The 27,858-nt window shown below is 49.5% G+C and overlaps 1 protein-coding gene across 1 annotated transcript; it reads left to right on the forward strand.

The window, feature by feature from the left end:
- The first annotated feature begins 3 nt into the window (after positions 1-3).
- On the forward strand, positions 4-27,134 carry Pex13 (peroxisomal biogenesis factor 13). Its single transcript, XM_037415421.2, has 7 exons — positions 4-493; positions 6,012-6,158; positions 6,830-7,049; positions 7,606-7,792; positions 9,111-9,287; positions 25,618-25,740; positions 26,913-27,134. Exons 1-7 carry the CDS (start codon positions 408-410, stop codon positions 27,059-27,061), a joined length of 1,089 nt encoding a protein of 362 aa, XP_037271318.2. The 5' UTR covers positions 4-407; the 3' UTR covers positions 27,062-27,134.
- The last annotated feature ends 724 nt before the right edge of the window (positions 27,135-27,858 follow it).

Genomic DNA, 27,858 nt, shown 5'->3' on the forward strand with positions numbered 1-27,858 from the left:
GGCTCAATTTTGGCTCCCAATCAACACCTGCTATCTTATATTTGAGTTTAAAATATTTTACAACAACTTTTGAATTATGAAGTTTTCAAAATATAGTTTGCTACTTTTTGTTAATTTATATTTATTCATACGCGACACTACTAACACTACTGCGCTGCGGCGTGACTGTATGTCACTAGTTGTAAACAAGATGGCAGGCGTGAATGAAACGCGGAAAAGATAATCTGGCTATGTCGACGTGATAGTTAAAGAGTTAGAAGTCGTGCGGACTGCAACGTGTGTGGTTTGCTGTGTCGTCAAGAACTTGCGGGCCGCTCGTGGTCATTCTGTTCGGCACACTGTAAAGCTTCACGCGGCTCTCTGCGAGGCTCGGGCGCGACCTCATTCGGAGCTTGTCGCCTGCAAAAATGACGGCCCCGGCGAAGCCTTGGGAAACAAGCGCCGCAGGTCGACCGCCTGTACCGACCGCCGGCCACGTGAACAGCTCTTCCTTGTGAGTGACCTTAGAGCTGCTATTCCATTCGAAGCATGCAGGAAGAAATCAGCGGTTCCTCTTATCTTGCTGGTTCTTGTTTGGTCTGACTTGGGTTCCAGCGTAAGAGGAAAGTAGCGCTGTTGATGGTAATGAGCTTTCAAGGTGGGAAGTCGGCTGCGCAACATCGGTGATTCGATGGAAACAAGGCTGTGTTCCCAGTGATGCTTGCTCCGTGTTTAGTGCTGAAGTTTCATTGCAGGAAGCAGGCGTTTGAGCGCCATGAAGTTTCGTTTCACGTAGTAACCCTCAGCGTAAGCTATAAGCTATCCCAAGTTATTAAAACGCAATCTCCCGCTTTTGGTTGTGCAGCCTTGGGCAAGTCTGATGAATTTTCGCGAACCTAATTCACTGTTAACTGCTGGTTGCTCCCATCTTGAAGGTATTGTTCGCGTATGATCACTATGAAACCGCTCGGCGGTCTAGACGTTCCTCAAGGTGTGCGCGTTACCGCCTGGGGGAGATTAGGCGACAGGTAGAGAGTGAGTGTGTGTGCCGTCTTGCGTGTACGCCCGTACGCAACGGAGGAGGTCGCGTACCTTCCGGGTACAGCTTTGTGCACACATCGGTCGTATTGCTCGCTGGGCCTGTGTGTTGCGTCACAGTCCGCGATCGTCGCCGTCTACGGCCTTTGGAGATTGATGAAGGCCAGAACTGTAATGTCCCTATTTGTTGAAAACGTAACGGTTCAGTACAATAGACGCACACTCGCAAAACCATAGTGGACCTACCTTCTGTAGCTGCCACCTTGAGGAAGGGACGAAATATTATATTTTGCTGCATACTTATATAATATGACATTCTACAAGTACAAGACGCTTACCTGAGACGTTCAGGTGTCCAGGTTTCTCCTAAAGTCATTAGCGCAATGTTTTCGTTGGTTTTATGGTGAAATATCTTTAAATGTGCAGGAAAAGGAAAAGCACTGTCACGGCACGAGCGAATGGGTCTATGCCACTTTATAGTTAGGTTGTGGTCAACTATAGTGCACAGTACATTATTCACTGTATGGTTGTTCTCATCAGTGCAACCAAGTGTAGTTGTACGCTAGGTACTGGCCCTTATTGTTCTGCCTCTATCCCCTCTGAATATTACTCTCTGTAGCGAAGTAATCAATGAACCGATTTTGGAATCATCTTGCAACATTTGACAGAGCTTGTTTAAAAAATACAGCCAAAGCCTTGCCCTTCAGATTGCCCATATTATAGTGAGCTATTTCGCGACAAGGACAAAGAAGTTAAATTGTAGAGCTTAAGCTCCGTTACTTGGGTATAACACAACACTTTAAGGGAATATCAAAGGATAGATGTTGCACAGGCACCCTCTTTTAAAAGGTGGGACAAAGTTGTAATGCACTACAATATGACACAATGATGAGAGCTGCATTGCATGCAGGGTCAGTTTCTGATGTGTTCAGTCTTCAAAAAAGCATAAGGCAAGCAATTATAGCTTTAAGCATAAAATAGAGCATGCATGGGTATAAAAGCTTGGTACTGCATTGTTGGTTCGGTCAGTGAATGCAGTGGTGACCTAAACGCTCCGTATTGTTGTTGAATAAACAACCATTTTTATATGTCACACATTGAGGCAGCCTGCCTTTAAACGCATTGCAAACCATAAAATATTGCTGCGTCCTTGCTGACAAACATAAGGCAGTTTATATTTTTCTAGTTCCCTTTCATTTATCTTGCCAAGTGGTAAATACAAGAACAAAACAGCAGCACTGGTGCCTTGACAGGTGCAGGTCAATTCAAGGGGAATGGACAGCAAATACAGTTGTGCAATTACTACTCAGTTATTTTTAAAGCATACCGCACAAACTTTTGCAAGTAGCTTGAATTAGATTTTACTTGGTGTCATGTGTGTTTGGCAAGAAAATACAAAGGCATTCTAAAAATAATAAAAATATATCATTTTAATATTTAAATTTTTTGAAGGAACATTTGTGAAGAAGATTCTTCATGTAAAATGTGGGAAGGGTGTTCTTCTGAACCAAAATTGTAGGCACGACCATTCTCGAATTAAAAATTGACATATTTGATGACTAGAATATTAGGGCTTTTTTCTTAGAGAAAAACTTTTTGCAAAAGTAGAATTTTGGTGGCAACAATATTATTTTGCTTCAGAATGGGTGTATGGTATTCAGAAAGAAGTCACTAAAATTTACACTTTATAGCTGCAGTGGTTGCAGAGAAAATGTTGCTTTTCTGAAAGTTGTGTTATGAGAAAATACCTTTTAACGTTCGAGTTTCTACGGTGCAAATGTGGTATCAGCCACATTAAGGGTCATTCTCAAATGCTTTCCACTGCGCATAAGAACTTGTCACTTTGTGGAAGCACTTGTCATATATGCTGGAATACCGTGCTGTGAAAACTGAAAAATGCATTTTCAGTTGATTCTACGCTCCATCCCCCCTTAATGTGAAGCAACATCTGTTTCACCAGCATGAACATCTGAATCGCAGCTGTTCAAATGTGCCCTGTGCTATATTATGGAAGCGTAACAACACATGGTGCATGATACAGATGTAGCAGATGCACATGAGCAAAAAGTTTATGGAGTGATTATTCACAAATAGCGAACTATCTGCTGCACAGCTTCTTAGCATCTGTAAATCTGTGTAGAGTTGTTACTGCTACTAAAGAGGATTCAGGCAAATTTTGACAGGCCTTGAACTCTTTATGCCTCTTGAATTGAATGGTGCTGTCTAAAATGCCCCTTTGCTGAAATGAACGGCAGAAAAAACTTTTAATTAACTGCATTTTTCATATCTTCAGTGTCAAGGTAAGCAGGGTAAGAGTTAAACAAATTAGAATTTCACAACTTTTTGAGATTTTTACAAAGGTTGAATATTGTTCACTGCATGAGTGAACTCCCTAAATTCAGATATGAACAGTGAACTTTGAGAGCACCCATGGAGTCACTCGAACCATATGCCTGCCATCAAAGCACCATTGCAAGCAAGGGGAGACAACCGAATTTACTACACTATGACACACAGACATCCGATAGCAAACACGAAGACATCTAAGTTCCTGACTCCCTTTGCAAGGGAACTTTCCATTTATATTTACAATGACCTTTTCAGGAGTTCCACATTACATGCATTTGAAACTGCAGTATTTTAATTGTTTTTCTTCATTTCGATGTTTACTATGGTGTACCACTGCATACCTGTCTACAGTGGACAGCATGCACTGACAGAGAAAAGGTGCACGAAGGTGTGGTCTCACTTCACATGCTGCAGTTAATGAAATTTGGGTTTAAGTAGCTGAAGCGAGGGCTGTGGATATGTTCACAGCACCATGCTTGGAGTCACGCAGAAGTTGCCGCTATTTAGCTAAAAGAGCTTTCATCATACTGTGAGCGCTAATTTTACCACACCAGTGATGCATGTGCCTGCTGTGCTGTTCCACTCGCGTGCAGATCATGCCTGTCCTTATTTGAAAGGAATCAGCGGTGGCACTCTGCGCTAACACTTTGGGTGGAACATTTCTCAGCTCATGGTTACAGGCTAACACAACTCCACCATACAAGCATTAAATACACTAGTGGAGAGCTAGGCAATGTCAGAGGAACAAATGTCATGTCAATGAAAAGCTACTGTGTTCAGTTTGCAATGCAACTACATTTGGTGTTTCTGAAAAATGCCTCTTGAATGAGCCACGCCGTGGTGGTCTATTGGCTAACGTACTCGACTGCTGACCCGCAGGTTGCGGGATTGAATCCCGGCTGCGGCGGCTGCATTTCCGATGGAGGCGGAAATGTTGTAGGCCCGTGTGCTCAGATTTAGGTGCACGTTAAAGAACCCCAGGTGGTCGAAATTTCCGGAGCCCTCTACTACGGCGTCTCTCATAATCATGTGGTGGTTTTGGGACGTTAAACCCCACAAATCAAAAATCAATCAGCCTCTTGGATGAGTGCATATGTATTACAAGACAGTCTGAGGTGGTGCCTTGCTGCAGAGACAGTTCATGGGAGAATCAAGGAAATAAAAACCCAATACAGACCAGGCAGGTTGGCAACAGTTCATACTGTTGAACACATCGCCTGAAGATTGACCCCAGGTAAAAGTGAGGCACAGCACACCTGCTTTCTTTGTCCACCTCTGACACCCTTAAGATGAATCAAGGCTTATTGTTTGACAGTGACAACTAACCTTAAGACATGCACAATGGTTGTAAAGATTAGTGGCTTTCTCACTCCATTGCTATCATTGTTTTGCCAGGCAATACCAGCAGTAGGTCCGTTCAATAATTCTGTTCACCTAGACTAGTTTTTGCATGCCTGCAACCTGCCTTTTTAGAACTAAAGGCCAACATGCCGTTCATTTCTGGTAAGTTGTTTATAAGAAAGCTTTGTAGACTAATAAACGAATTGTGGCAAATTTATAAATTCATCAACAATCCAATTTTCTTGCCTTCAGATGAGGCTCAAGCAGAAACATGCAGCTGGTGGTTAGCCAATATGACGTAGGACACGTCCCATTTCTTCTTGAGATTCAACATGGTGAGGGTCTTACCCCATCTTGGAGGCCATGCAGAAAAATATGTAATCTAAGTTATGTTACTTCTACTTAATAATAATAAAATTGCTTCTTTTAATTTTGATATTAAGAATGCCTACTTGCAAGCTTTTAGTGACACAGACACTTGTATTCGAAGCGTAAGATTATTGCTTTGAAGGCAAGGCCTCTTATATAGTCCTTATGAATCCTTTTTTATGTAGTCCGTTTATTCGGGTTATATATTTATGAGGTCTTTTATATAGTCTAAAAGTTTGTTACAGTTGGCCTCTTATTGGCACCTAAACCATGTTGGTTCTCCTTGGCTTGGTGAGTGCACTGTTCCCTGTTCAGAAGTGGACTCATTTGTGCTGCATTTCGTTGTTGAAATTACTAGAAGAAGAAAAAAATGGAATGGAGTGCTTTCTTTCTTGCTTATTTTTTTTTTGTTTTTTTGTGTAGTGAACAGAAAATAGAGCAAAAGCAAGAATACCTGACAAATGCCTTTGCTCTACATACAATGTAGTACACAGGTCATCATACACGCTTTGTAAATAAGCTATCAGAAAGAGGGATAAAAGGATTACATATATAAAATAATATAAGCATATAATGATGAAGCAATTGATATGCATATGTCCAAATACACGATACCACACTTGTAGAATATTAGGAATACATAAATGAGTGCTCATAGTACTCAAAGCAAAGTCAACGAGCTTGCTTGCAAGCGTGAAAGTATGCTTGAAAGAAAATAAACTACGTTTACAAATGGTGCCAGGACATTTTATTTATGCAGTAAAGATTAAAAAAAATGCAGTATAAGCAAATATGAAGACAGAACAATGTTCAAGGAAATAATTGTGCTGTTTTTTATTAAAACCATAATCCTAAGCATTTGCTGATATCTGCAAGACAATTAATTTTATTCAGAAAAGTAGCACATTAAAGCGTGCTGCCTGTACTTGTTGCAGGGATGACAACCTTGCGAGTAGCAGTGGGCTGCCAAATGGACCCGTGGGCCAGCCCCACGCAAATCACCAGCCTCCAGCTGTACCTCCAAGGCCGAGCCAACAGCCAATCTCTGGATATGGTTATGGCTATGGATCGGCCATTTCCCCGTGAGTTTTGGGCGGCAGCATTTCTTTTGGTGTGGTTTTTCGGTCACTCACTTTTTTCTGCAACTTTGGGCTCATTAATTTTCCTCCAAATGTCATGGATGTGGTTGCGTGATTGCTAAAGCAAAATAACGTAGAAATAAATTTTCTGTAATTGTTCTGAATGCTACTCATTTGTCATTTGTGAAGTAGTTAATTTATTGGTCTTAAATTATATGCGGCCGTTAAATTTACTATAATACAGCAGCACTTTTGTTTATTTTTCATGTGCCTTTAGAGATGGAGAATTTCATTTGCTCAAACGTTGGATCCTATCAAAGCCTCTTATAGTTCGGCCCCTGTCTTAGGCTTGCACACTGATAAGTTCAGACGGTGCGTGCATTTTTGGCAGCCACATACAAAGGACACCCACGTGCCTAAATTTAAGTGAACATTAAAGACCTCCAGGTAGTTGAAGTTAATCCACAGTCCCCCATTGTCAGTACCCCACCATATCGTAGTTCTGGTGTGCAGAACCCCACCCTGCAATTATAATTAATATATTATGCTTGCAGAGAATCGCAGGCAGTCCAAATTATCGCCCTAGCTCTCTAGCTTCATAACTGCCTCATGACCTTTGTTTTAATGCTTTAGGTTTGAGGCCTGTGACCAGCATTTTTGTTTTGTTCGTGCAGATATTACTCCCGATATGGATATGGAGCTGGCACATATGGAACCGGTGCTTACGGTTACGGTAGCGGCTTATACGGGACTGGTGGGCTCTATGGGACCAGCGGCCTGTATGGTATGGGTGGAATGTATGGAGCAGGTGGTTCCTATGGTGCCGGTTCCTTGCAACAGTTGGCAGATGAAAGCACACGAGGCGCATTTCACTCGGTCGAAGCTGTGGTCCAGGTGAGACGTGACCAGTTCTGCGTACCTTAACCTGATATAGACGAGTTAATTGTATCGCTTTGTGAAAGCATGTGATGACTTGTGTGACACTTCTGCTCTTGTGCGCTCTTGTGAAATGGTTTATTTATGTAGAGTAGGACCTAAATGTGTTTGCCATGTAATAACTAATGCAAGGCCGCATCACACCTAGTTGCTGGCTGAGGATTTCTGAGGCTCTGCTTCGATATCTTCTTAAGCCTAATAACCTTGTGCATTTTAATGAAAATATAATGCCTAATTTATTACACTAAATATTGTTGGCAGGTGTATTATGCTTCAAGTTAGGCTAGGATAGGATAGATTAGGCTTCATCTACATTGGGCTGCTAGAAGCTGTTCTGCGTCTTCGTGCTTGTATTGAATGCGCTAGGCTTTGGTGTTTTTACTGGGCTGTAGTGTCAGAGCAGTGTCAGAGTAGGAAAACAAACTGACAAAGCTCAGAAATATTCCTGGATGCTTTAGAGCTTTGGATAGATGAGATGATGAAGCATTCTCGTGTTTTTAAAAATTCTTGGCAGGCATTTGCCTCCGTGAGCATGCTGCTGGAGTCGACGTACCAGGCCCTTTACAGCTCGTTCCGCGCGGTGGTCGGCGTCGCGGATCAGTTTGGTCGACTGAAGCTGCACTTGGCACAAACATTGTCGGCACTTGCCCTGGTCCGCTCCCTTCGATGGCTCTTTCTACGGGCGTGGTACATGTTGCGAGGCAAGTGGATCGACCCAGTATGTGTTACGCTCACTGGGGAAGTCCACATACAACAATATAACGCAAATAAGTGTTGGCTACTTTTTAATGCAATTCGAATAACTTCGCTTGCATGGCTGTGAAAAAGAGAGAGGGAATCTAATTTTCTGACAGGCTGTGACGTTTACATTCTTACCTGACATGTATCGTATATTTTCTTATTTCCAGTGAAAAATGTGCTGCATGCTGAAAGTGCGAATTGTGGCGGTGCCATCTGGTAGGCAGAAATCATAACAAGTATGCAGTTTCCTGTGGCATCAAGCTTAGAAGTGGCAAAACAAACAATGATCTAATCATCTTATCTTTATATTGAAAAAGTGCACTAACTGATCACAGACACAGCACAGAATTGAAAAATACAGGATACACGACACTGAGCAAGCACCAAGTATCAACATGCCCGCCTTGTAGCTGTACTCAGCTGATCTAAGTAACAGAAACAATGCATAGCAAATACTCTGCGCTGACCATGAGATGAAGCAAAGTTTGTCTTGACAGAGAAGCATAGTGGTCTAGTTGGTCTAGCTGGCCTAGTTCGTACTCCATAGTGCTGCGTGGTCATAGCATGAATAATAAACAGGTATCAAGACAAACAGTGACAAGCACCGACTTTCGACCAAGCTTTTTCTAAATAGACATATTACACAGGTGGGAAGTTCAGTGACATGTGGCACGCGTCACTATGTCCCCGGCTGCTCTGACATTAGTGACCAAAGAAGAGGACAGATTTTTGCCAGTACTGCAGTTTACAGTCAACACAGTAGTAAATGGTGCACATATCTGAAACAAAGGGGCACCAAAGTTTGGAAAATAAATTATACTATGATAAATGTAATGCTAATTTCACCATCATGTGTTTAATAATCAAACTCGGAACATTGCTTTTAAATTTCGCACTGCAATCTCTGTAAGTGATGTCATGTATTTTTTGTTGTTTTACGCATATATTGGTGACATTGACTCCATGAAATTTCCTGAAGCTGGGTATGTTGAGTCTCTGGCCATGTCAGAAGACAGTGTTCTTAATTTTTACAAATTAAGAACTAGTACATAGGCCCTAAGAGATGCTGTCAAAATGTATGACATCACGGCGGCTGGTGCGAGAATTTCAAGGTGGCGTCACCTTTCCTATTTTCTTTTTGCACATTTTCTCGCTTACCAAACGTTTTCTCGCAGCAAGCAGGCGGATTTTGGTATTGTGAAAGACAATTTACTCAGATGAGGAAAATCGTTCTTCCCTTTAGTATCACGTTGACCTACCCGATTCGCATCTTTGCAGGCCGCAATGGCATGACCGAGGCTGCCTGGAGTCAAGCAGCGAGGGCAGGCCCAGCGGTACCCTCCACAGGCCCTCCTCAACCGGGTGGCTCCTCTTGGCCCATTGTGGCTTTCTTTGGCTTTGTTGTAGGTGCACCCTGGCTCTTGTGGAGGATCTTCAGTGCAGCTGCTCATAGGAGTGAGTACACTCATGATGAAGGGAGCACAGGCGTACGCATGAGGGAGGCAGGGTGGGGTAAGACATGATATCTGTCATATATATATATATATATATATTGTAGCGAAGCCTCCGAACTATGAAATGGGTCGAACTCTTGAGTACCTTCTAGTGGGGCTACCCAACAAGGACGCCGCTCGCACTGAGAGCCCGTGCTTGGCCGTTACTGTCGCCATTGTGCTTGCTCGCTGTGGACCGGCTATTAAACGCCTTAACATTTTGGTGGAGAGTGCTGTGCCCTTCACACATCTTCGGTTCACATTCGATGCCCTTGGAGCTTAGATCCCGTACCGTGCCTTCAACCATGCAACAAGACGCCGCCCAGCAAACGCTTCCTCCTGCGCCGACGCCATGTTCCGGTGTCCCCCGCATCCGCGACCCACCTGTCTTCACCGGCGCGGATGGCACCGACGTCGAGGACTGGCTCGTCATGTACGAACGCGTCAGCGTCCCCAATCATTGGGACGAGGCAGGTAAACTCGGCAACCTGGTTTTCTACCTCGCGGGTGTGGCCGGCATGTGGTATAACAACCACGCGTCTGATTTCGCAACCTGGCCCGATTTTAAGACCGCTATCACCAACGTTTTTGGCCGCCCTGCCGTTCGTAAGCTGCAAGCCGAGCAGCGCTTACGCGAACGCGCTCAGCAGGCCGGTGAATCATTCACCAGCTACATCGAAGACGTCTTGGACCTATGCAAAAAATGCAACGACAGCATGTCCGAATCAGACAAGATCGGGAACGTCATGAAGGGCATTGCCGATGATGCCTTCACGATGCTGCTGGCCAAAAACCCAGGCACAGTAGCTGAGGTCATCACGCTGTGCCAAAGCTACGAGGAGCTCCGCCGGCAGCGTTCGATGACCCGTCGCTCCACACCACGAGATGCAGGGCTTGCAGGCTTGGAGGCGAGCTGTGACCAGGTGGCACTGCTGGCAGACCTCAAGTCCTTCATACGTGAAGAAATCGCACGGCAGTTCTCTCTCCTGCCCTTCGCCCACCCACCGGCTGCTCAACAATCGGCCACTACCATTTCCCCCCCCATCCGCCGAGCGATTGAGCAGGAAATAGCGGAGGTTATGCCTGCGTACCACCCACAACAGCTTCCGGCTCCTGTACCCCCAAGTTACGCCCAAGTGGTCGCCAGGCCGCCTCCAGTCGTTCAAGCGCCCGCCCCACTGACTTACGCCGAAGCTGCCGCACGACCTCCATCCTTTGCAGCGGGTATGCCGGCTACGTATGTTGACGTGACCTCTCAGACTCAGCTCCAGCACCCCCTGCAGCCTTTCCAGCCACCGTTCCGTCCATCGGCTCTTGCGTCATGGACAAGACCTACCCCGGCGAACCGATGGCGCACATCCGACAACCGGCCCATTTGCTATGCCTGCGGTTACGCCGGCCACGTAGCACGTTATTGCACTCGCGTACAGACGCCCCATATCTCGTCGCCTGTTGCTGGCCAGATTAGGCGTACCTATCACGAGGAAACGCCGTCTATGCCACCGCCAACTCGCCTAGCTTCATCTTCTCGTAGGTCACCGTCTCCACGACGTCGTTCCCCGTCCCCCATGCGGCCAAGTTCAGCTGCTCACGAGCGGGAAAACTAGTCGTCGCAGTCCCCGAGGCAAGGACTGCGATGCTATCGCATTGTGAAAGCCCTCAGAGCCACCCATCTAATGTCATTGACGTGCTTGTGGACGGTGTTCACGCATCTGCTCTTATTGACACAGGAGCTGCAGTATCTGTTATGGACGAAAAATTTTGCCGCTTGCTTCGTAAAGTGACGACGCCAATTTCTGGATTGTCCCTTCGTACCGCCGGTTTGCATCGTATCCATCCTACAGCAGGGTGCACAGCTCGCGTTGTCGTTCAGGACGTTCTGTATGTCGCCCAATTCATCATCATTCCCGCATGCTCTCATGACGTCATCCTGGGGTGGGATTTTCTCTCCCGCAACGACGCCGTCATCCATTGTGCCGCCGCCGAAATTGAACTCTCCCCCTTCTCGCATTTGACGCCGGAAGACAGTTCTTCGAAAGTGAGCAAGATTCTCGTGAAAGACGATACCATAGTGCCTCCAAGCTCCACGATGGGTGTATCTGTCTACTGCGCTAGACTCTCCGACACAATTGCACTCGTTTCGCCATCCGACCGTGCTTGCCGAAGGAAAGGGTTGCTAGTACCTTTCGCGACCGTGCAAATCACCCAGGGCAACGCCTCTATTTTCGTGACCAACCCATCCCCGTACACTGTTACCTTGGTTCGAGGGGAATGTCTCGGCAGAGTGGAACCAGTGGATAACGCACAAGTCCTGGACGTACCTGATGACTCGCGTTGTCCCAATTTGCGTACCATCAGTGCTGTTTCCACTTCTGATTCGTCATCTCCTGATGTATTTGGCCCTTGCATTGATGACAACCTCACGTCGGTACAGCGTTCCCAGCTTCTGAACCTGTTGCGAGAATATCGTTCTTCTTTCGATGTCGGGCGAAGTTCTCTCGGTCGTGCGTCCGCTGTTACGCATCGTATCGACACTGGTGCCCATCCACCATTACGGCAACGTCCCTACCGCGTGTCGCCTGCTGAACGTCGGGAAATTAACGAGCAGGTTGATGATATGCTCAGACGCGACGTTATTCGGCCCTCGGACAGCCCATGGGCGTCTCCTGTTGTTCTTGTTGCGAAGAAAGATGGTTCTGCGCGGTTCTGTGTAGACTACAGACGGCTCAATAAGATCACTCGCAAGGATGTTTACCCACTGCCGCGCATCGATGACGCAATTGACAGCCTTCACGGAGCCGAATTTTTTTCTTCTCTCGATCTGCGCTCGGGGTACTGGCAAGTACCCATGGCTGATGACGCTCGACCGAAGACTGCGTTCATCACACCCGACGGCTTGTACGAATTCAACGTCATGCCGTTTGGTCTATGTAATGCACCTGCGACCTTTGAGCGCATGATGGACACCGTTCTGCGCAACTTGAAATGGCACACGTGCTTGTGTTACCTCGATGACGTTGTGGTGTTCGCTCCAGATTTCTCTACGCACCTCCAACGTCTGAAAGAAGTTTTTGCACGTGTCAGCGATGCCGGCTTGCAACTAAATCTGAAGAAGTGCCGCTTTGCAGCACGGCAACTCACCATCCTTGGGTACGTCGTGTCCAAGGATGGCATTCTTCCTGACCCAGCCAAGCTTTGGGCCGTGGCCGAATTCCCCAAACCTGCGTCCGTCAAAGAACTGCGTAGTTTCGTGGGCCTGTGCTCGTACTTCCGACGCTTCATACGAAACTTTGCCACGATCATATCACCACTGACGAAGCTCCTTGGAAGTAACGGGTCCCTCAATTCGTGGTCGTCTGAGTGCGACGACGCGTTCGCGAAGCTCCGCCATGTGTTGACATCTCCTCCCATTCTACGCCACTACGACCCTACGGCCCCGACGGAGGTGCACACAGACGCCAGCGGTGTAGGCCTCGGCGCTGTCCTGGCGCAGCGCAAACCCGGATTCCCTGAATATGTCGTAGCATATGCAAGCCGTACGCTCACGAGAGCTGAGACAAACTACACCGTCACGGAGAAAGAGTGCCTGGCGATCGTCTGGGCTCTTACAAAGTTTCGACCGTATTTGTATGGTCGCCCATTCGATGTCGTCACCGACCATCATGCACTATGCTGGCTTTCATCATTGAAGGATCCCTCAGGCCGTCTCGCCCGTTGGGCTCTTCGTTTACAAGACTATGACATCCGCGTGCTGTACCGCAATGGACGCCAGCATGCTGATGCCGACGCCCTCTCGCGCTCCCCTCTGCCTGAAGGTGATGTGCTCTGCTCAGTATCCTCGGCTGCTGTTTCTGCCATTGACGTTGACATAATCGCTACCGAACAGCGAAAGGATAATTGGATCGGCCCGCTGATCGACTTGCTCTCTGATCCATCCGCAACGCTATCCACGCGTGCATTGCGTCGTCAAGCTCGCCATTTCGCCATTCGTGACGGCCTTCTACACCGACGCAATTACGACGCCGACGGCCGGCAGTGGTTACTCGTGATACCCCGCAGTCTGCGGTCAGAGATATGTGAATCCTTCCATTCTGATCCGCAATGCGCGCACTCTGGGGTATTCAAAACCTACCATCGCATTCGACAACGCTACTTCTGGCGCGGGATGTACCGCTATGTTCAGCAGTTCGTTCGCTCTTGCCTCACTTGCCAACGCCGTAAACCGTCAGCTCACATGTCGCACGCCAGTCTACAACCGTTACCTTGCCCTGACCGTCCCTTTGGGCGCGTAGGTATCGATTTGTATGGACCACTTCCTCTGACGTCGGCTGGTAACCGCTGGGCCATCGTTGCCGTTGACCATTTAACGCGATACGCCGAAACCGCCGCTCTCCCTGCGGCTGCTGCGCCCGATGTTGCGTCCTTCCTGCTGCATCGATTTATACCGCGCCACGGACCACCCCAAGAGCTTCTCAGCGATCGAGGCCGTGTCTTCTTGTCGGAAGTCGTCGAAGCCATTCTGACGGAGTGCCATTCTGTCCACCGCAAAACTACTGCTTACCACCCACAGACGAATGGCCTCACCGAACGCTTTAACCGCACCCTCGGCGACATGCTTTCTATGTACGTCGCTGCCAACCACACTAATTGGGATAATATACTGCCCTTCGTCACCTACGCCTACAACACCGCCCCTCAGAGCACGACTGGTTTTTCACCTTTCTACTTGCTGTACGGAAGGCACTCGTCGGACACCATGGACACGATACTCCCGTACACGCCGGATCCATCTGAGTGTACACCTATTTCCGAGACAGCCAGGCTTGCTGAAGAGTGTCGCGAGCTTGCCAAGACTTTTACGACGCAAGAGCAAGAGCGGCAGAAGAGTATCCGCGATGCCAGCACCACTTCTGAGCCCACGTTCCTTCCTGGTGCGCTTGTATGGCTCTCGATCCCGACCTCTGCCGCTGGCCTCTCTTCCAAACTACGTCCCAAATACGAAGGCCCCTACCGTGTCATCGAGCGCACCTCACCCGTCAACTATCTGATCGAACCCGTTGAACAATCTTCGGACATGCGCCGCCGTGGGCGAGACATCGTCAACGTGGAGCGCCTGAAGGCTTATTATGACCCGCTCATAATAACAAGCTGTTAGGTCGCCAGGTGGCTCCCTCTTCGACCCCGGGGTAATTGTAGCGAAGCCTCCGAACTATGAAATGGGTCGAACTCTTGAGTACCTTCTAGTGGGGCTACCCAACAAGGACGCCGCTCGCACTGAGAGCCCGTGCTTGGCCGTTACTGTCGCCATTGTGCTTGCTCGCTGTGGACCGGCTATTAAACGCCTTAACAATATATATATATATATATATATATATATATATATTTATTATGACATCTGGGTTCAGACAGCTTTTATTCAGCCAAGGGCTCAGCAGCAAATAGGCAGTCTGAGACTGAGCGCGCACACACCCAATTATGATTGAGAAAATGAGGACAGGGACCCAGACGGATGATGATGATTATGATAATGCATATTATGGTGACCCCCGCTACTCACCATAGCGGACGATCACCGCGGGTTCACGCTTAGCGAGCCACAGGGCCGCTACTCTGTTCACTCGCGTGTAGCGCACCGCTCCGCGCGCGCTCAACTAATAAGGCGTTTAGCGCGGCGCAGCAAATAGCCAGTGTTCTAGTGCAAAAGTACACAACACTTTATTGCCTCTGGCGGCATCCCGAACAACAGTACAACGTCCGCTCCCGGGACGCGGGTAGCAAAGGCACCCGCACGCGGACGTTCACAATAAGGGGAAAACCGCGAGCACGTCGCAGCTGGAAATGGCGAGCTTTGACACGCCGGTCGGGAAAAGGTCCCTCGCGGCTATGCTGCGCACTCTCACGATGGCCAATGGGCCTGGTCGCGAGGGTTAGGGCAAACCTCGTACGCGTAGGCCTACGGCAAGTGCGGCGCGTTGTGGTACGACCACTTCAAGCACTAGGCACCGCTCTGGGCTTAGCGTACGCTACCGAAGCCAGCACTCAAGTAAACACGCCTGCCGGGGTGCCCAAGGCCCCCTGGGCAGGCTACAGTTCGCGATTCCCAAAGGGGACGCGGACGAAGGAAAAACACGTGCTTACCCGGCGCCGACCCACGGAGAAGAGAACGCTCCTTGGGCGCGCGCGTACCGCGTGCCGTGCCCGCACGTGGCGCCATCTATCGTCACGTGGTGTTAACAGAGCGGGAAAGCAAAAGGGTGTGGCCGTGTGGCGGAATGCCCGCGAAATGGTCGCGGGCGCGCCTCAGATCCCCACATCCTCCTCTCCTTAATTCACCCTATATACCGGTCTGCAAAGGCAGCCGGTCGTCGCCCATACATACAAAGGCGTCATGCAATGAGCAACAGCTAGCCTCAGCCTCGCTCTGCAACTGCTGCTGAAGGGAAAAAAAATAAAACAACACAAGAATACACTCTAGAAATACAATGGCTCCGCAGAAGAGGGGTAATGGGAGTTCATGATGCTCACGCAGGAGCGCGTCCACAGCTCGGTGGAAAAGCGTCACGTAATGTTTGACTTGGGTGACTTCGTCTCGTCGATGTGTACGACAGCCCTGCGAGTCCGACGAACGCCGCCTCGGTGGAGGTTCGGATGGACCTCGCTGCGACAGCCGGCCCTTCTGCTGGAATAATGGTCGCCAAATCCATTGGCTGCGAGGCGTCCTGCGGCGTCGGTCGAGTCGTGCACAGCGTCTGCGACAGCTGGCCTCGTGCAGGAGCCTCGTGCAGGTCTCCGAACACCTCCAGAGTCCAAAGTGGTGTAGGGGTCGGTGACTTCCTAAGTTGTCGCCACACGCACACACACACGCACACACACACCTCCGATGGTCGGGTCTTTCCAAACGCGCACCGCAAGGGAAGCGCAGAGTGTAATTTGTCCCTCTTCCCACGCTAAAGCACCAATTCACAATCCCCTCCTCCAGCGAGAAGAAAAAAAAAGAAAACACGAAAAAACATCAAGTAAACAACAACACTCAAATGACAATCAGCAGCAGTAACTGGGCGGAACAGACTTCTTTGCAAGCACTGGCTGTAAAGAAGTTGGCTAACTGAGACTAGAAAGTAAAAATGAGGGCCTTCGGTTGCGGAAATAAGCCCGCCGTCCGGCGCGAAATCACTAAGGTGACCACTTCCTCACATTACCGGTGCGTGGTCCGAATGCGGTCTGCCGCGCTGGGTGTGCGCCGTTGCTTGCGCGAAGAGCCACTGGGCGCTGGCGCAGGCTCGTCAGACCTCGACGCAAAGGCTTTCAGGTCTGCGATATGGGCACGGCTGAGTTTTCCCGAAAGCGGGTCTTTCAGCAAGTACGCGAATGGAGTCCAAGCTTTTTCCACTCGGCACGGACAAAGCCACTTTGGAGCGAGCGAAGTTGAGAAACCCTTGCTCGCGTCGCTAAGAGCGTGGATGCGTTTCAGGACAAGGTCACCCACCTTAAATGAAAGCTGGCGACGTTTTCGGTCGTACTGGGCCTTTTGCTCGGCCCTGACCGATGCCAAACTCTGCCTCGCTCTACTGAGAGCTCGACAAAGCCTGTCCCGAAGTGTGGAAGCGTAAGCAGAACAGTCTGCCGGTTCTTCCTCGTCTCTGAGCTGGCATTATATGACACTGGTCACCGGATTTGCCAACTCCCTTCCGAAATTAAGGAAGGCGGGAGAGAGACCAGTAGAGCGACTCTCGGAGGTTCGGATTGCAAACGCGAGTTCACTCAAATGGTCTGCCCAGTCCCTTTGACTTTCGGCAAAGGCCGCCAACATCGGTTTGAGCGTACGATTGGTTCGCTCCGTCAAATTGGACTGGGGATGGTAGGGCGAAGTGGTGCAGTAATCTATTCCTAGGGAACGGCACGTATCACCAAACACCCGAGCGGTGAAATACGACGCATTGTCCGTGATCAATCTTTTTGGAAAGCCGAACCGACAAAACACTTCCTGTAGCCTCTCTAGCACCGCTCGCGCTGTCACTTTCCGCAGCGGAAACAGCTCCACCCATTTGGAAAAATGATCAACAACTACCATCAGATGTATGAACCCCTACTTACTCCTGGGGAACGGCCCCATTAGATCGCAGGTGGCTACTTACCACGGACGCTCACTCACAATCGGTTTCATCAAGCCGGGCGGCTTGCCACCCCTTGATTTCACCGTTTGACAGACGTGGCAGGAACAGCAATAGCAAAAAGTGTCACGCTTCATGCCAAGCCAAGTGACAACCGTGCTCAGTTTCGCAAAAACTTAAGAGCCACTCAGGTGACCGGCAATGGGCTCGTCATGAAAGGCTCGCAACAGTGTTGCTCTCAGACTTTTGGGCATAACCACCTTAACGGGTCGATGAACTCGGCGTCAGTGGCTATATAGTTCAGCAGGAGCCCGTCACGGTCCAGCAAAATGAATCCGCCGGGGACTCAGCGACACACGCTGTTTCAGCCCCCTAATCGCGCCCGCCGCAGAACAAGCAGCGTAACGGCGCTCCGCGCCTCTCAAGACGGTTTAACGGCGCCCGCCGCAAAGCAAGCAGCGTATACGGCGCTCCGTCCCTCCGAGGCTCGAAACGGATCACTCTGCTGAGCCTTCAGTAGCTCTTCGCTGCCGAAAGCAACTCTCATTCTCCCAAATGGGGGAGTCTGGTATCGCGCCCACTCAGGACCGCAGCAACCGCCACGTGCACGGCGTCACGGGTTCGCTCTCAACACGGTGGCCTTCGGAAAGTTCCCCCCCGCTCGGCCGCTTACCTGGATAGCAGCCAAGGTCGTCCTCATGGGGACTCCCCCTTTTCGCCGCTGTTTCGCCCCCGACGCTTGCATGTGCTAAGGCACCGCGAGCGGCCGTCGCACCGAAATCCAGGTTCTCGGCAGACAACAGGGGGCATGAGATAGCGCGTCAGCTATCACGTAGGAGTGTATTCACCACAAAAAGGGGCGACGACACAGGCGAGCGCCGAAGGGCGCCCGTTGATAGGGGCGGTGGCCTCTTTGTGCAACGCGGCATGCCACGGAGCAGACATGTTGCGACGAGCCCGAATCGCGCAGGCGAACTGGCTCGCTAAGACTAACCAAAGGCTTAATGAGCCTTTGGTACCGCGTCTGGTGCCAGTGTGGTGGCGCCGCTACTAACTAGGCTGCCAGGTTGCGTAGCAGCCAGCGGGCAAAATTCGGCAACGGCTGAGGCCGCGGTGCCGATTTGCGCTCCGGAAGCTCCACTGAGAGCCGTTTCGGAGCGCTGTGACATGGAACTGCCATGCATTCCAAAGGGAGCAGTAGTAGTTCAATTTGCCCATGGTCACTGTTCGGGTCGGGCTATGGCCCCGGACCCAAAACACGCTACCTCTCCAGTGGGAGCTGATACGTAGCGCCTCGTGTCATCCCGACTGGGGCTTGTGACAAGTGAGGGTGCGCAATTGTGATGCTCAAGGGGGGCACTGGCCCTGTTCTTGAGCAATGCGGTATCTGCTAAAAGCGTCAGCGGACAGAACTCACGCGGAGCAGACATAACGCGGGTTAACACGGCGAGTCTGATTCGCAAAGGCGGGCTGACTCGGCTAAGACTAATCAAAGGCCTAATGAGCCTTTGATACCGCGTTGGGCGCCAGTATGGTGACCCCCGCTACTCACCGTAGCGGACGATCACCGCGGGTTCACGCTTAGCGAGCCACAGGGCCGCTACTCCGTTCACTCGCGTGTAGCGCACCGCTCCGGGCGTGCTCAACTAATAAGGCGTTTAGCGCGGCGCGGCAAATAGCCAGTGTTCTAATGCAAAAACACAACACTTTATTGCCTCTGGCGGCACCCCGAACAACAGTACAATGTCCGCTCCCGGGACGCGGGTAGCAAAGGCACCCGCACGCGGACGTTCACAATAAGGAGAAAACCGTGAGCACGTCGCAGCTGGAAATGACGAGCTTTGACACGCCGGTCGGGAAAAGGTCCCTCGCGGCTATGCTGCGCACTCTCACGATGGCCAATGGGCTTGGTCGCGAGGGTTAGGGCAAACCTCGTACGCGTAGGCCTACGGCAAGTGCGGCTCGTTGTGGTACGACCACTTCAAGCACTAGGCACCGCTCTGGGCTTAGCGTACGCTACCGAAGCCAGCAGTCAAGTAAACACGCCTGCCGGGGTGCCCAAGGCCCCCCGGGCAGGCTACAGTTCGCGATTCCCAAAGGGGACGCGGACGAAGGAAAAACACGTGCTTACCCGGCGCCGACCCACGGAGAAAAGAACGCTCCCTGGGCGCGCGCGTACCGCGTGCCGTGCCCGCACGTGGCGCCATCTATCGTCACGTGGTGTTAACAGAGTGTGAAAGCAAAAGGGTGTGGCCGTGTGGCGGAATGCCCGCGAAATGGTCGCGGGCGCGCCTCAGATCCCCACATTATATAAGAAGAAGTGCATAATGAATGCCCACACTAATTCTCCCCACATCGAAGCGGCCAACCTGGCCGTAGCAAGTCAATGTGGCAGAGAACATCGCCTGAAGGGTTTCATGCGAGACACGTGCACGATCTCTGTGGTGCGGTGACGGCGGTCTGTTGGAAGGACGAGTGGGGTCACACGATAATTAACGAGCGAAGTCTGCTCGATAACTATGTAAGACCCAATGAAGTGTGGCTGAAACTTGTCGCACAGACCAGGTGTACGAATAGGTGTGAACAGGAGCACCTCGTCACCAGGTCGGAAGAGTACAAGGCGATGGGATGCGTCATGAGTGACTTTTCGATCTTGCTGTCTCGCTTCCGTGTTGATGCAAGCACGATCGCGACACCGGGCTAGTCTTGAAAAATGTATTCCTCGCTGGAAGACGGAGACGAGTTGACGTCAGTGTTGAAAAAGGAAATGTCGAGAAAGAAAGTAGGGGAACATCCATATACGAGGTAGAACGGCGAATAACCGGTGGTGCGCTGAATGGCCGTGCTGAAAGCAAAGGTGAGGAATGGTAGGAGAGTATCCTAGTTTTTGTGATCTCGACTGATCTAGACTGCTATCATATCAGCAAGAGTACAGTGAAACCTCTCAGTGAGACCGTTGGTCTGAGGGTGGTAGCTTGAAGCTGTCTTGTGTGTTATTCCAGAGGTGCGCAATACTTCATTTAGCACTTCTCACAGGAACACCCTTCCACGGTCACTCAGCAATACACGAGGGGCTCCGTGTCGCAGAATGATGGCGTGCAGAACGAAGTCGCCAACTTTCGAAGCAAAGGCAGTGGATACAGACTTGTCTCCGCGTAGCGCGTCAAGTGGTCAACGGAGGTCACTATCTATCGTTTGCCAGTAGATGTGACGGGAAGAGGGCCGTAAAAGTTGATAGCTACAACCTCAAATGACGTTGTGGGGCACGGAATTGGCTGTAGAGGCCCGGCCGGTGCAGTTGTCTGGATTTTACGACACTGGCACGGGACACAGGAACCGACGTAGCGCGCGATGCTAGTAGAAATACCGGGCCAGTAGAAGCGATTACGAATGCGATCATGAGTTTTTTTAATACCAAGATGTCCGGCAGTCAAGTCATCGTGGAATGCTTTAAGCACATCAAGTCGAAGAGAGTGTGGTAACACGGGAACCCAGCGTTGACCATCAGGGTGGTAGATGTGCCGGTACAGAACTCCATTCTCCAGCTTAAATCGCTAGAGTTGACGACGATGCCGCACGTTAGGTGGATGGAAAGTTCCTGAGAGCTGGTCCATAATACGCCTACAGTACGGATCAGACAACTGGCAGGAGTGAAGTGTGCGCTTGTCGTCCAATAATAGCTGGTCTATTTATGCGAGTGCGGGCGCTGCAGTAGATGTGATGGCCGAACTTTGACTGATGCTGAGCTGGGTATTTGGAAGGGGCAGCGCAAAAGGGCGTTGGCGTCTTGGGTGTTTTTTACCTGACTTGTAAATGATATCGAAGTCATACTTTTGTAAACGTAGAATCCACCGACCCAAGCGTCCAGACAAGTTCGTCAACGTGGAAAGCCAGCGTAGGGCGTGGTGGTCGCGTTAGAGCAGAACGGCACCTATACCGCTGCCACTAGCGTCCGTATGTAGGATGGTCGGTGCGGCTTCATCAAAGTGGCGGAGTACAGGTTCGAACGTGAGGGCACACTTTAACAGGTCGAATGCCGTTTGACATTCTTCCGACCACAAAAAGGGCACGTCCGAAGCAAGAAGCTGGTGAAGTGTAGCCGCTATTGATGCGAAGTTTCGTAAACGGCGAAAATAGGAAGCGAGATTAAGAAAACTTCGCAACTCCTTCGGCCTTTCGGGCGCGGAAAGCAAAGCACCGCAGCAATTTTGTCCGGATCTGGCCGAATTTCGTCTTTGCTCACGACGTGGCCCAAAACCTTGATAGCTTTTGTGGGGAAACGGTATTTTTTGTGTTGAGTTGGAGACCAGCGGCGACAAGGCGCATCAGAACGTCATCCAAACGTTGCAGGTGCTAAGGAAAAGTTTACGAAAAACTGACGATGTCGTCCAAGTAGCAGAGACAGGTCTTCCATTTAAGGCCGCGCAGCACGGTATCGATCATGCGCTCAAATGTAGCGGGCGCGTTGCACCGCCCGAAAGGCATAACATTGAATTCTTATAGCCCGTCGGGGGTTGCGAATGCCGTTTTCTCTTTATCCTCTTCGTGCATAGGAATTTGCCAGTATCCGGAATGCAGGTCGAGGCTGGAAAAGTATTTCGCACCTTGTAGAGAATCAAGGGCGTGATCAATGCGAGGCATTGGGTACAGATCCCTGCTAGTGATCTTGTTGAGCGCCCTGTAATCGACGCAAAAGCACATGGAGCCATCCTTCTTGTGAACAAGAACCACAGGCGACGACTAAGGGCTAGACGAAGGGCAAATTACCTCTCGTTTGAGCATGTCAGCTGCGTTTTCTTCGATGATTTTTCTCTCAGCAGGAGACTTGTGGTAGGGCTGGTGGCGTACAACAGATGTTCCAACTGTGTGGTTTCGATGCGTTGTACGGCCCAACGTCGAGGAGTAAACATAGAAGGAACTTGCGTGTTTCTCTAACAAAGCAAGCAGCTGTTGCGTCTGTGAAGGTGTCAAGTCGTCGCTAATGGCTGCAGTAAAGGCGGAAGAAGAAGCAGGCTCACTGCTAGGGCTGTCGTTGGAGGAGACGGCATGAAGTGGCGCGACGCACGCAGGCTCAAGATCTGTCACGCAGGCCAATGTGGTGTTCTGGGGAAGTAAAATTTTTTCAGATGTTGTATTCACAGCGGTGACAAGTGTGGAACCATTGAGAAACCGAACTACACCAGAAGCGAGAATGATGCCTTTACCAACGCAACTAAATGATGGTGAGACCAATACGTCGCCATGGTCGATGTCCTTGGAGGTAATAGCTACAATCCGCGCTTGACCTGATGGTGATTCGGTATCTTCCACAGCTGTCAAACGAAGTGGCCTCTGGGGGTCGTCGTTGAGCGTGCAGTCCGTATCGGTGAGGTGGACGAGGCGTTGGCCACAGCAAATAGCCGCGGAAGCAGAAGAAAGAAAATCCCACCCTAAAATTAATTGGTGAGAGCAGTCAGTCAGAACGGCGAACTGAATGTGGTGTCGGATACCATCAATAAAAACGCGGGCTGTACAGAAAGCGGAAGGGCGAATAGTATACCCCTGGGCAGCAACCAACGTGGGTCCATCGTAAGGGGTCATCACTTTTTTTAGACGTTGGCCTAAATCAACGCGCATAACAGAAAATGCCGCACCCGTGTCCACCAGAGCATCCACGTACACTCCTTCCACTACCACCGAAATGATCTTGCACGGGCCTGGTGGAGGAATATCAGTCCTAATTCAGAATGCAGTTTTTCCCCCAGAAACTGCATCACTCAGTTTTCCGAATGACTGGCAGTGACGAATGAGGCAGGCCGAAGTAGGGAGGAGGAGCGGCGAAAGGGTGATGGTGAACGGCGTCTGGAGTTCCGGCTGTTCTGAGGTGCACTCGATACGGGCGGAGAGGGAGACCGGCGTGTAGGTGATGAATGACATTAATCTTGAAACTAAAAAGTATCTCGTTCACGCATGTCGTAACCGCAGTGCTCGTCTTGCTCGCGCTTGCGGCAGAAACGAGAAATGTGGCCGCGATACCCACAGTAATAGCAAATTGGGCGAGATGAGTGCCAGGGAGAAGGGTAGAAACCATGCGGAGTACCAAAAGAGAGTGCCGTCAGGTGTGCAGAGGAAGGGTCAGGCGGGATCGAAAGAAAGTTGAGGGGAGAAGCGGCGGCGACAGGAAATGCGTCGCTCAGGAAATCCTGTGTGCACGTGTCGAATACTGCTTTTCATAACCAGGTAAAACGGTTAGTAGATGCTGGTTATCCTGACAAGGTGATTTCGGCTGTGTGTGAGTCAATGGTTCGGAGCGTTAAGCTCGTGAAACACAGAGGAGCTCAAGAAAATTCTGATAGAAAAAGAAAAAGAGCGGTTTTTTCTTATGTACACAAGTTGGCGCATGGGCTGAAAAACGTAGGCTCAAGATATGGTGTCGACGTTCTTTTTTTCGTCAAACATAAGATAGGTCGCATTTGCCCGATGGTTGATCATGCGCTGAGGAACAAACAGGCCAAAGGGAGATGTGCGGTGAATCATAGGAACAAGTACATCGCATGCGTAAAAAAAAGCTGTGTATTTAACTCCATTATCGTGTGGTAGGGAGTACGTGGGACAAACGAAACGATGTGTCAATGTTCGTTTAAGGGAGCATGAGTTATCTCTTCAAGCAATCGTGCGACTTCATCTGCCGGAACATTGCAGGTCATGTGGTTGTCGTCCCATTTTTGAGAGAACCACCATCATCTTCAAGCATCCTAACCAGCTAACAAGAGAAATCGCTGAGGCATATCATATAAAGATTAGGGGGAGCAAGTGCGTTAGTGAACCATCCGTCACACTGCATGAAAAAGAGTTATGTTATTTAGGCCAATCTTGTTTATTGCCATGAGTGTGATAAGGCTACCTCGGTGCACCTCGTATTCTGCGCATGTTGTGATGTAGGCTGCCAGTACCTATATATACACTTTTCACCCAGTTTTTTCTAATAAACAACAGTTGTGAGCCAGCGCTGTTTTTTCTTTCTCTTTTGCTCCTTCCCTGTCCTGTATTTTTTCTGGTGTTGCGCTGTAAGTAAGTTCACGATGGATCCTAACCAACTGGCCCAACTAACCGTCTTACCATCAGTTTCACTGTGAACATTAGGGAGTTTTAGAATAGCGCACCGCAAGCTTTTGCGGTGGGGTCGCTGCCAGTGCGCATGCATCGCAACGCAAGCCGCAGCTCACGCTTGCGATCTGCCCCCCAAAAATCCAAAATATTGTGCGGCTGGCAAGGCCCGAAAATCGCTGGCGTCAAGGCTATGGTGTAGCTTTCATGCATTTGGGTTTGCGGGGGGGGGGGGGGGGGGGGGGGATAAAGTCGCCATATTTTTCCCGGGGGGGGGGGGGGGGGGGGGGCAAACACTGTTCTAAAGCTTCCAAGGTGCCCGCAATGCCTGCTAACACTATTCTAAATCTCCCTGTTATCTTGGCTATGCTTCCTTGTTGCCATGACAGCTGGGAGGTGCACTGTGGCAATCAATAAATTACAATACCTGCAGATTGAAACACTTTTTTTTTCAGCATTAGGATTGCTATATGAGAAATTCCTTGTGATAACTGCGTCATATTGCTAAAATCTGACGCGTGCACCTTAAAATGCTGAGCAAGCACTCCCCTACAGTGAAGGATAATCCGACCAGATTTGAAGGGTCCCTGATTTGAAGGGACTTGCTCAGTCCCTGACCAAAGTTCAAGATGGCGGCAAGAGAGCTGCAAAGAATTTTTAAAAATATGCCCATCTACATTTTTAATGAAATGCTTCATTTCTTTACATGGTAATAGAATTTCATAAACAACATTAGATATGCATTCAGTGTACTCAGGTTCGTGGTTCTTTATACAGAAGCAATGCTTGTCTCGAAAAAGAGTGGCTGGCTGCAGGAACGAAGGGGTGAGGGGGGAGGCTTGCTCAGTCATTGGCATGAATTTCAGATCTCCCGAAAAAGGGAAGGGGCGCTTCTTCGGGTGGGGGGTTCTTGCTAGGCATTTTTACGATAGGTAATGCTGTCTGGGGTGTAATTCTTTGTCAAAATTACACCTATATGACATGAACTGTAGGCGCCAAAAACGAAACTACTTGCATAACGTAGTCCTCAATTTTCATGTTTCAATGCACGAGTGCTGCGCAGTTGGCAGGTGTCATCTCTGTTGTGCATTGCAGAGGTACTGTGGGCCTCTGGCGAGGAAGAACACCACGTAGCTGTTGCACTGTACGATTTCCAGCCCGAGGCACCGAGCGAGATAGCAATGAAGGCCGGCCAAGAGCTGCGCCTTGCGCCAAAAGGTACGTACTGTGTTAAGCGGATGTGTGACATTTATTCGAATTATATGATACTTGTGGACATCATTCCATGGTGCTAAAAGGAAAGCTACAGGACTGGAGCACCTGTACATGTGTTACTGCTTTTAATCTGGCTAAGTTCAGGTTATGTTTTTGGTTTCTCTGGACAAATACTTAATTGGCATTTAATATTTTGCCTTATGCAAAGAGAAAACCAGACATATAAGCTCAAATTGACATCCAGCATACCCCTGTGCTGTCGCAAGATAGTTTTTGTTGTCTCCTTGCCAGCGGTCAAGAAAGCTTTTAGGGGCGAAGTACCTTAGTGTGTCTGCTTGTCGGTATGTCATGTCATCACGGTCCATCATAAGTGAGTATGCACTAAGAAAAAAAATTGAACAAGTCCTGCTACTCGCGACCAGTCTGTACTGTGCATATTATGAGTGGAAGGTTCACCGTTACTGCTGAAAACATAATGATTGGCTTAGCAGCGGTGTAATAATCTTTGATGAAATTTACTTAGGCACTCAGGTTTATTATCTAAAGCTATAAACAAGCGTCCATCTTTACCATAAAGCCGTCTATTTGAAGTGCCACTTCTTGAAGTATATCTGCAAAGGGAACCACCAGTGTACACAGCTTGCTTCGTCCCTCTCCATGTTTCAACGAAGCTGAAACACCCTTCCGTAGATGCCCCTCTAGCACAATTTCTTTTCTCTGAGGTTCCCGAACATTTCAGGCATGCTCACCTACAAAGCTTTCCCTTTGTTGTCATGGAGTATTTCCCACACTAGTGTAAGGACACCTGTGCCACGCTAGTTTAACTTCTCTTCAAGATACTGGTCTCAACAAGATACTTCAATTGTGGGTGTTCTCTTTTGTGTTGTGTCTTTTCTGTATAGCTTAAGTGGCGAGGATATCTCTTCAAGAGTAGATGCATTCTTATGAATGCATAGAACACGTCTGTGGGATAAGGTAGTGACTCTAGAGCTGTTCAAAGTTACTGACTCTAAAGGAGTTGAAGGCTGCAGACTCTTGAAAAGTTTAAGTGTAGTGACTGTAGAGGAGTTCAAGTGTTGTGACTCCAAAGGTTTTTGAACAGTTGTCACTCAAGAGGAGTTCAAGAGTTTCGTGAAAAGGTTTTGACTGTACTGCTTGTTTCCTACTCACCACAGAGCTGCAGCCTAGAGTGCGTGGTTGGCTCCTGGCCAGCTTGGACGATGGTCGCCAAGTAGGACTGGTGCCGGCAAACTACATCAAGGTGCTCGGTGTGCGGCCGCCCAAGAAGGGTGCTTCCACAGAAGCTGCACCAGCACCACCCTGACTCGCTGCTTAGCCTTATTGTCGCTTTGTATATAGTGTATGGATGCTGTAACATTAAAGGGGTACTGACGAAATTTTCACTGGTCATTTTTTGCATCATGTGAAAGGCCGAACCCCCCAAGCCTAGAAAATGTACAGGAAAGCTTGACTGCACTTTGAAAAGTTAATTGTGGTGTGTTTTAAATGCAAAGTAGCTTATGGCAGAGCTCATTCTGAAGTGCGGCGTGACCACCCTTACTGCACATGCGCGAACTCTCTCCTCCTCGCACTCACACAAGGACAAGAAGAGTTGGCACATGCAAACTGGCACAGCGGACGTTCGCCGACAGCCCTCTCCTCGTGCTTACGCGAGGAGTGGGGAAGTAGTGGCAGAGCTCTGCCTCCACTTCCTTTCTACTCTCTCGTTTATCTTTCCGCCACAGCTGTGTGCCTGTGTATAATGCTGTGCGCGTTCGCACCATTGCACTTTCCTAACAGCCCTGGGTGTTCACTTTGCGGTGCACAAATGGGAGGAGTTGGGGGTAACATAAGCGGTACACAACATGTACACAGCTCCACACACATGAAACGTACACAGGAACGAAAATGGAAACAACAAATGTAAACGCAAGTGAATGCCAATGCTGCTTCGCATTCTCACATGGCTTACTTTAGTGAAAGATGGTGTAATTTTTTAAAAGCTAGTCTCGGTTCCTACTGTACCCTCACGTCGCAACATGTAAAGTGCTTCTCGTCACCTGCTCGTGCAAGATATTGTGAATCTTCCACAGCCGCTCTCAGTTGGTGGTGCACAAGTTG

The sequence above is a fragment of the Rhipicephalus microplus genome, chromosome 9 (assembly GCF_043290135.1).
Source record: "Rhipicephalus microplus isolate Deutch F79 chromosome 9, USDA_Rmic, whole genome shotgun sequence".
Taxonomy (NCBI): Eukaryota; Metazoa; Arthropoda; class Arachnida; order Ixodida; family Ixodidae; genus Rhipicephalus; species Rhipicephalus microplus.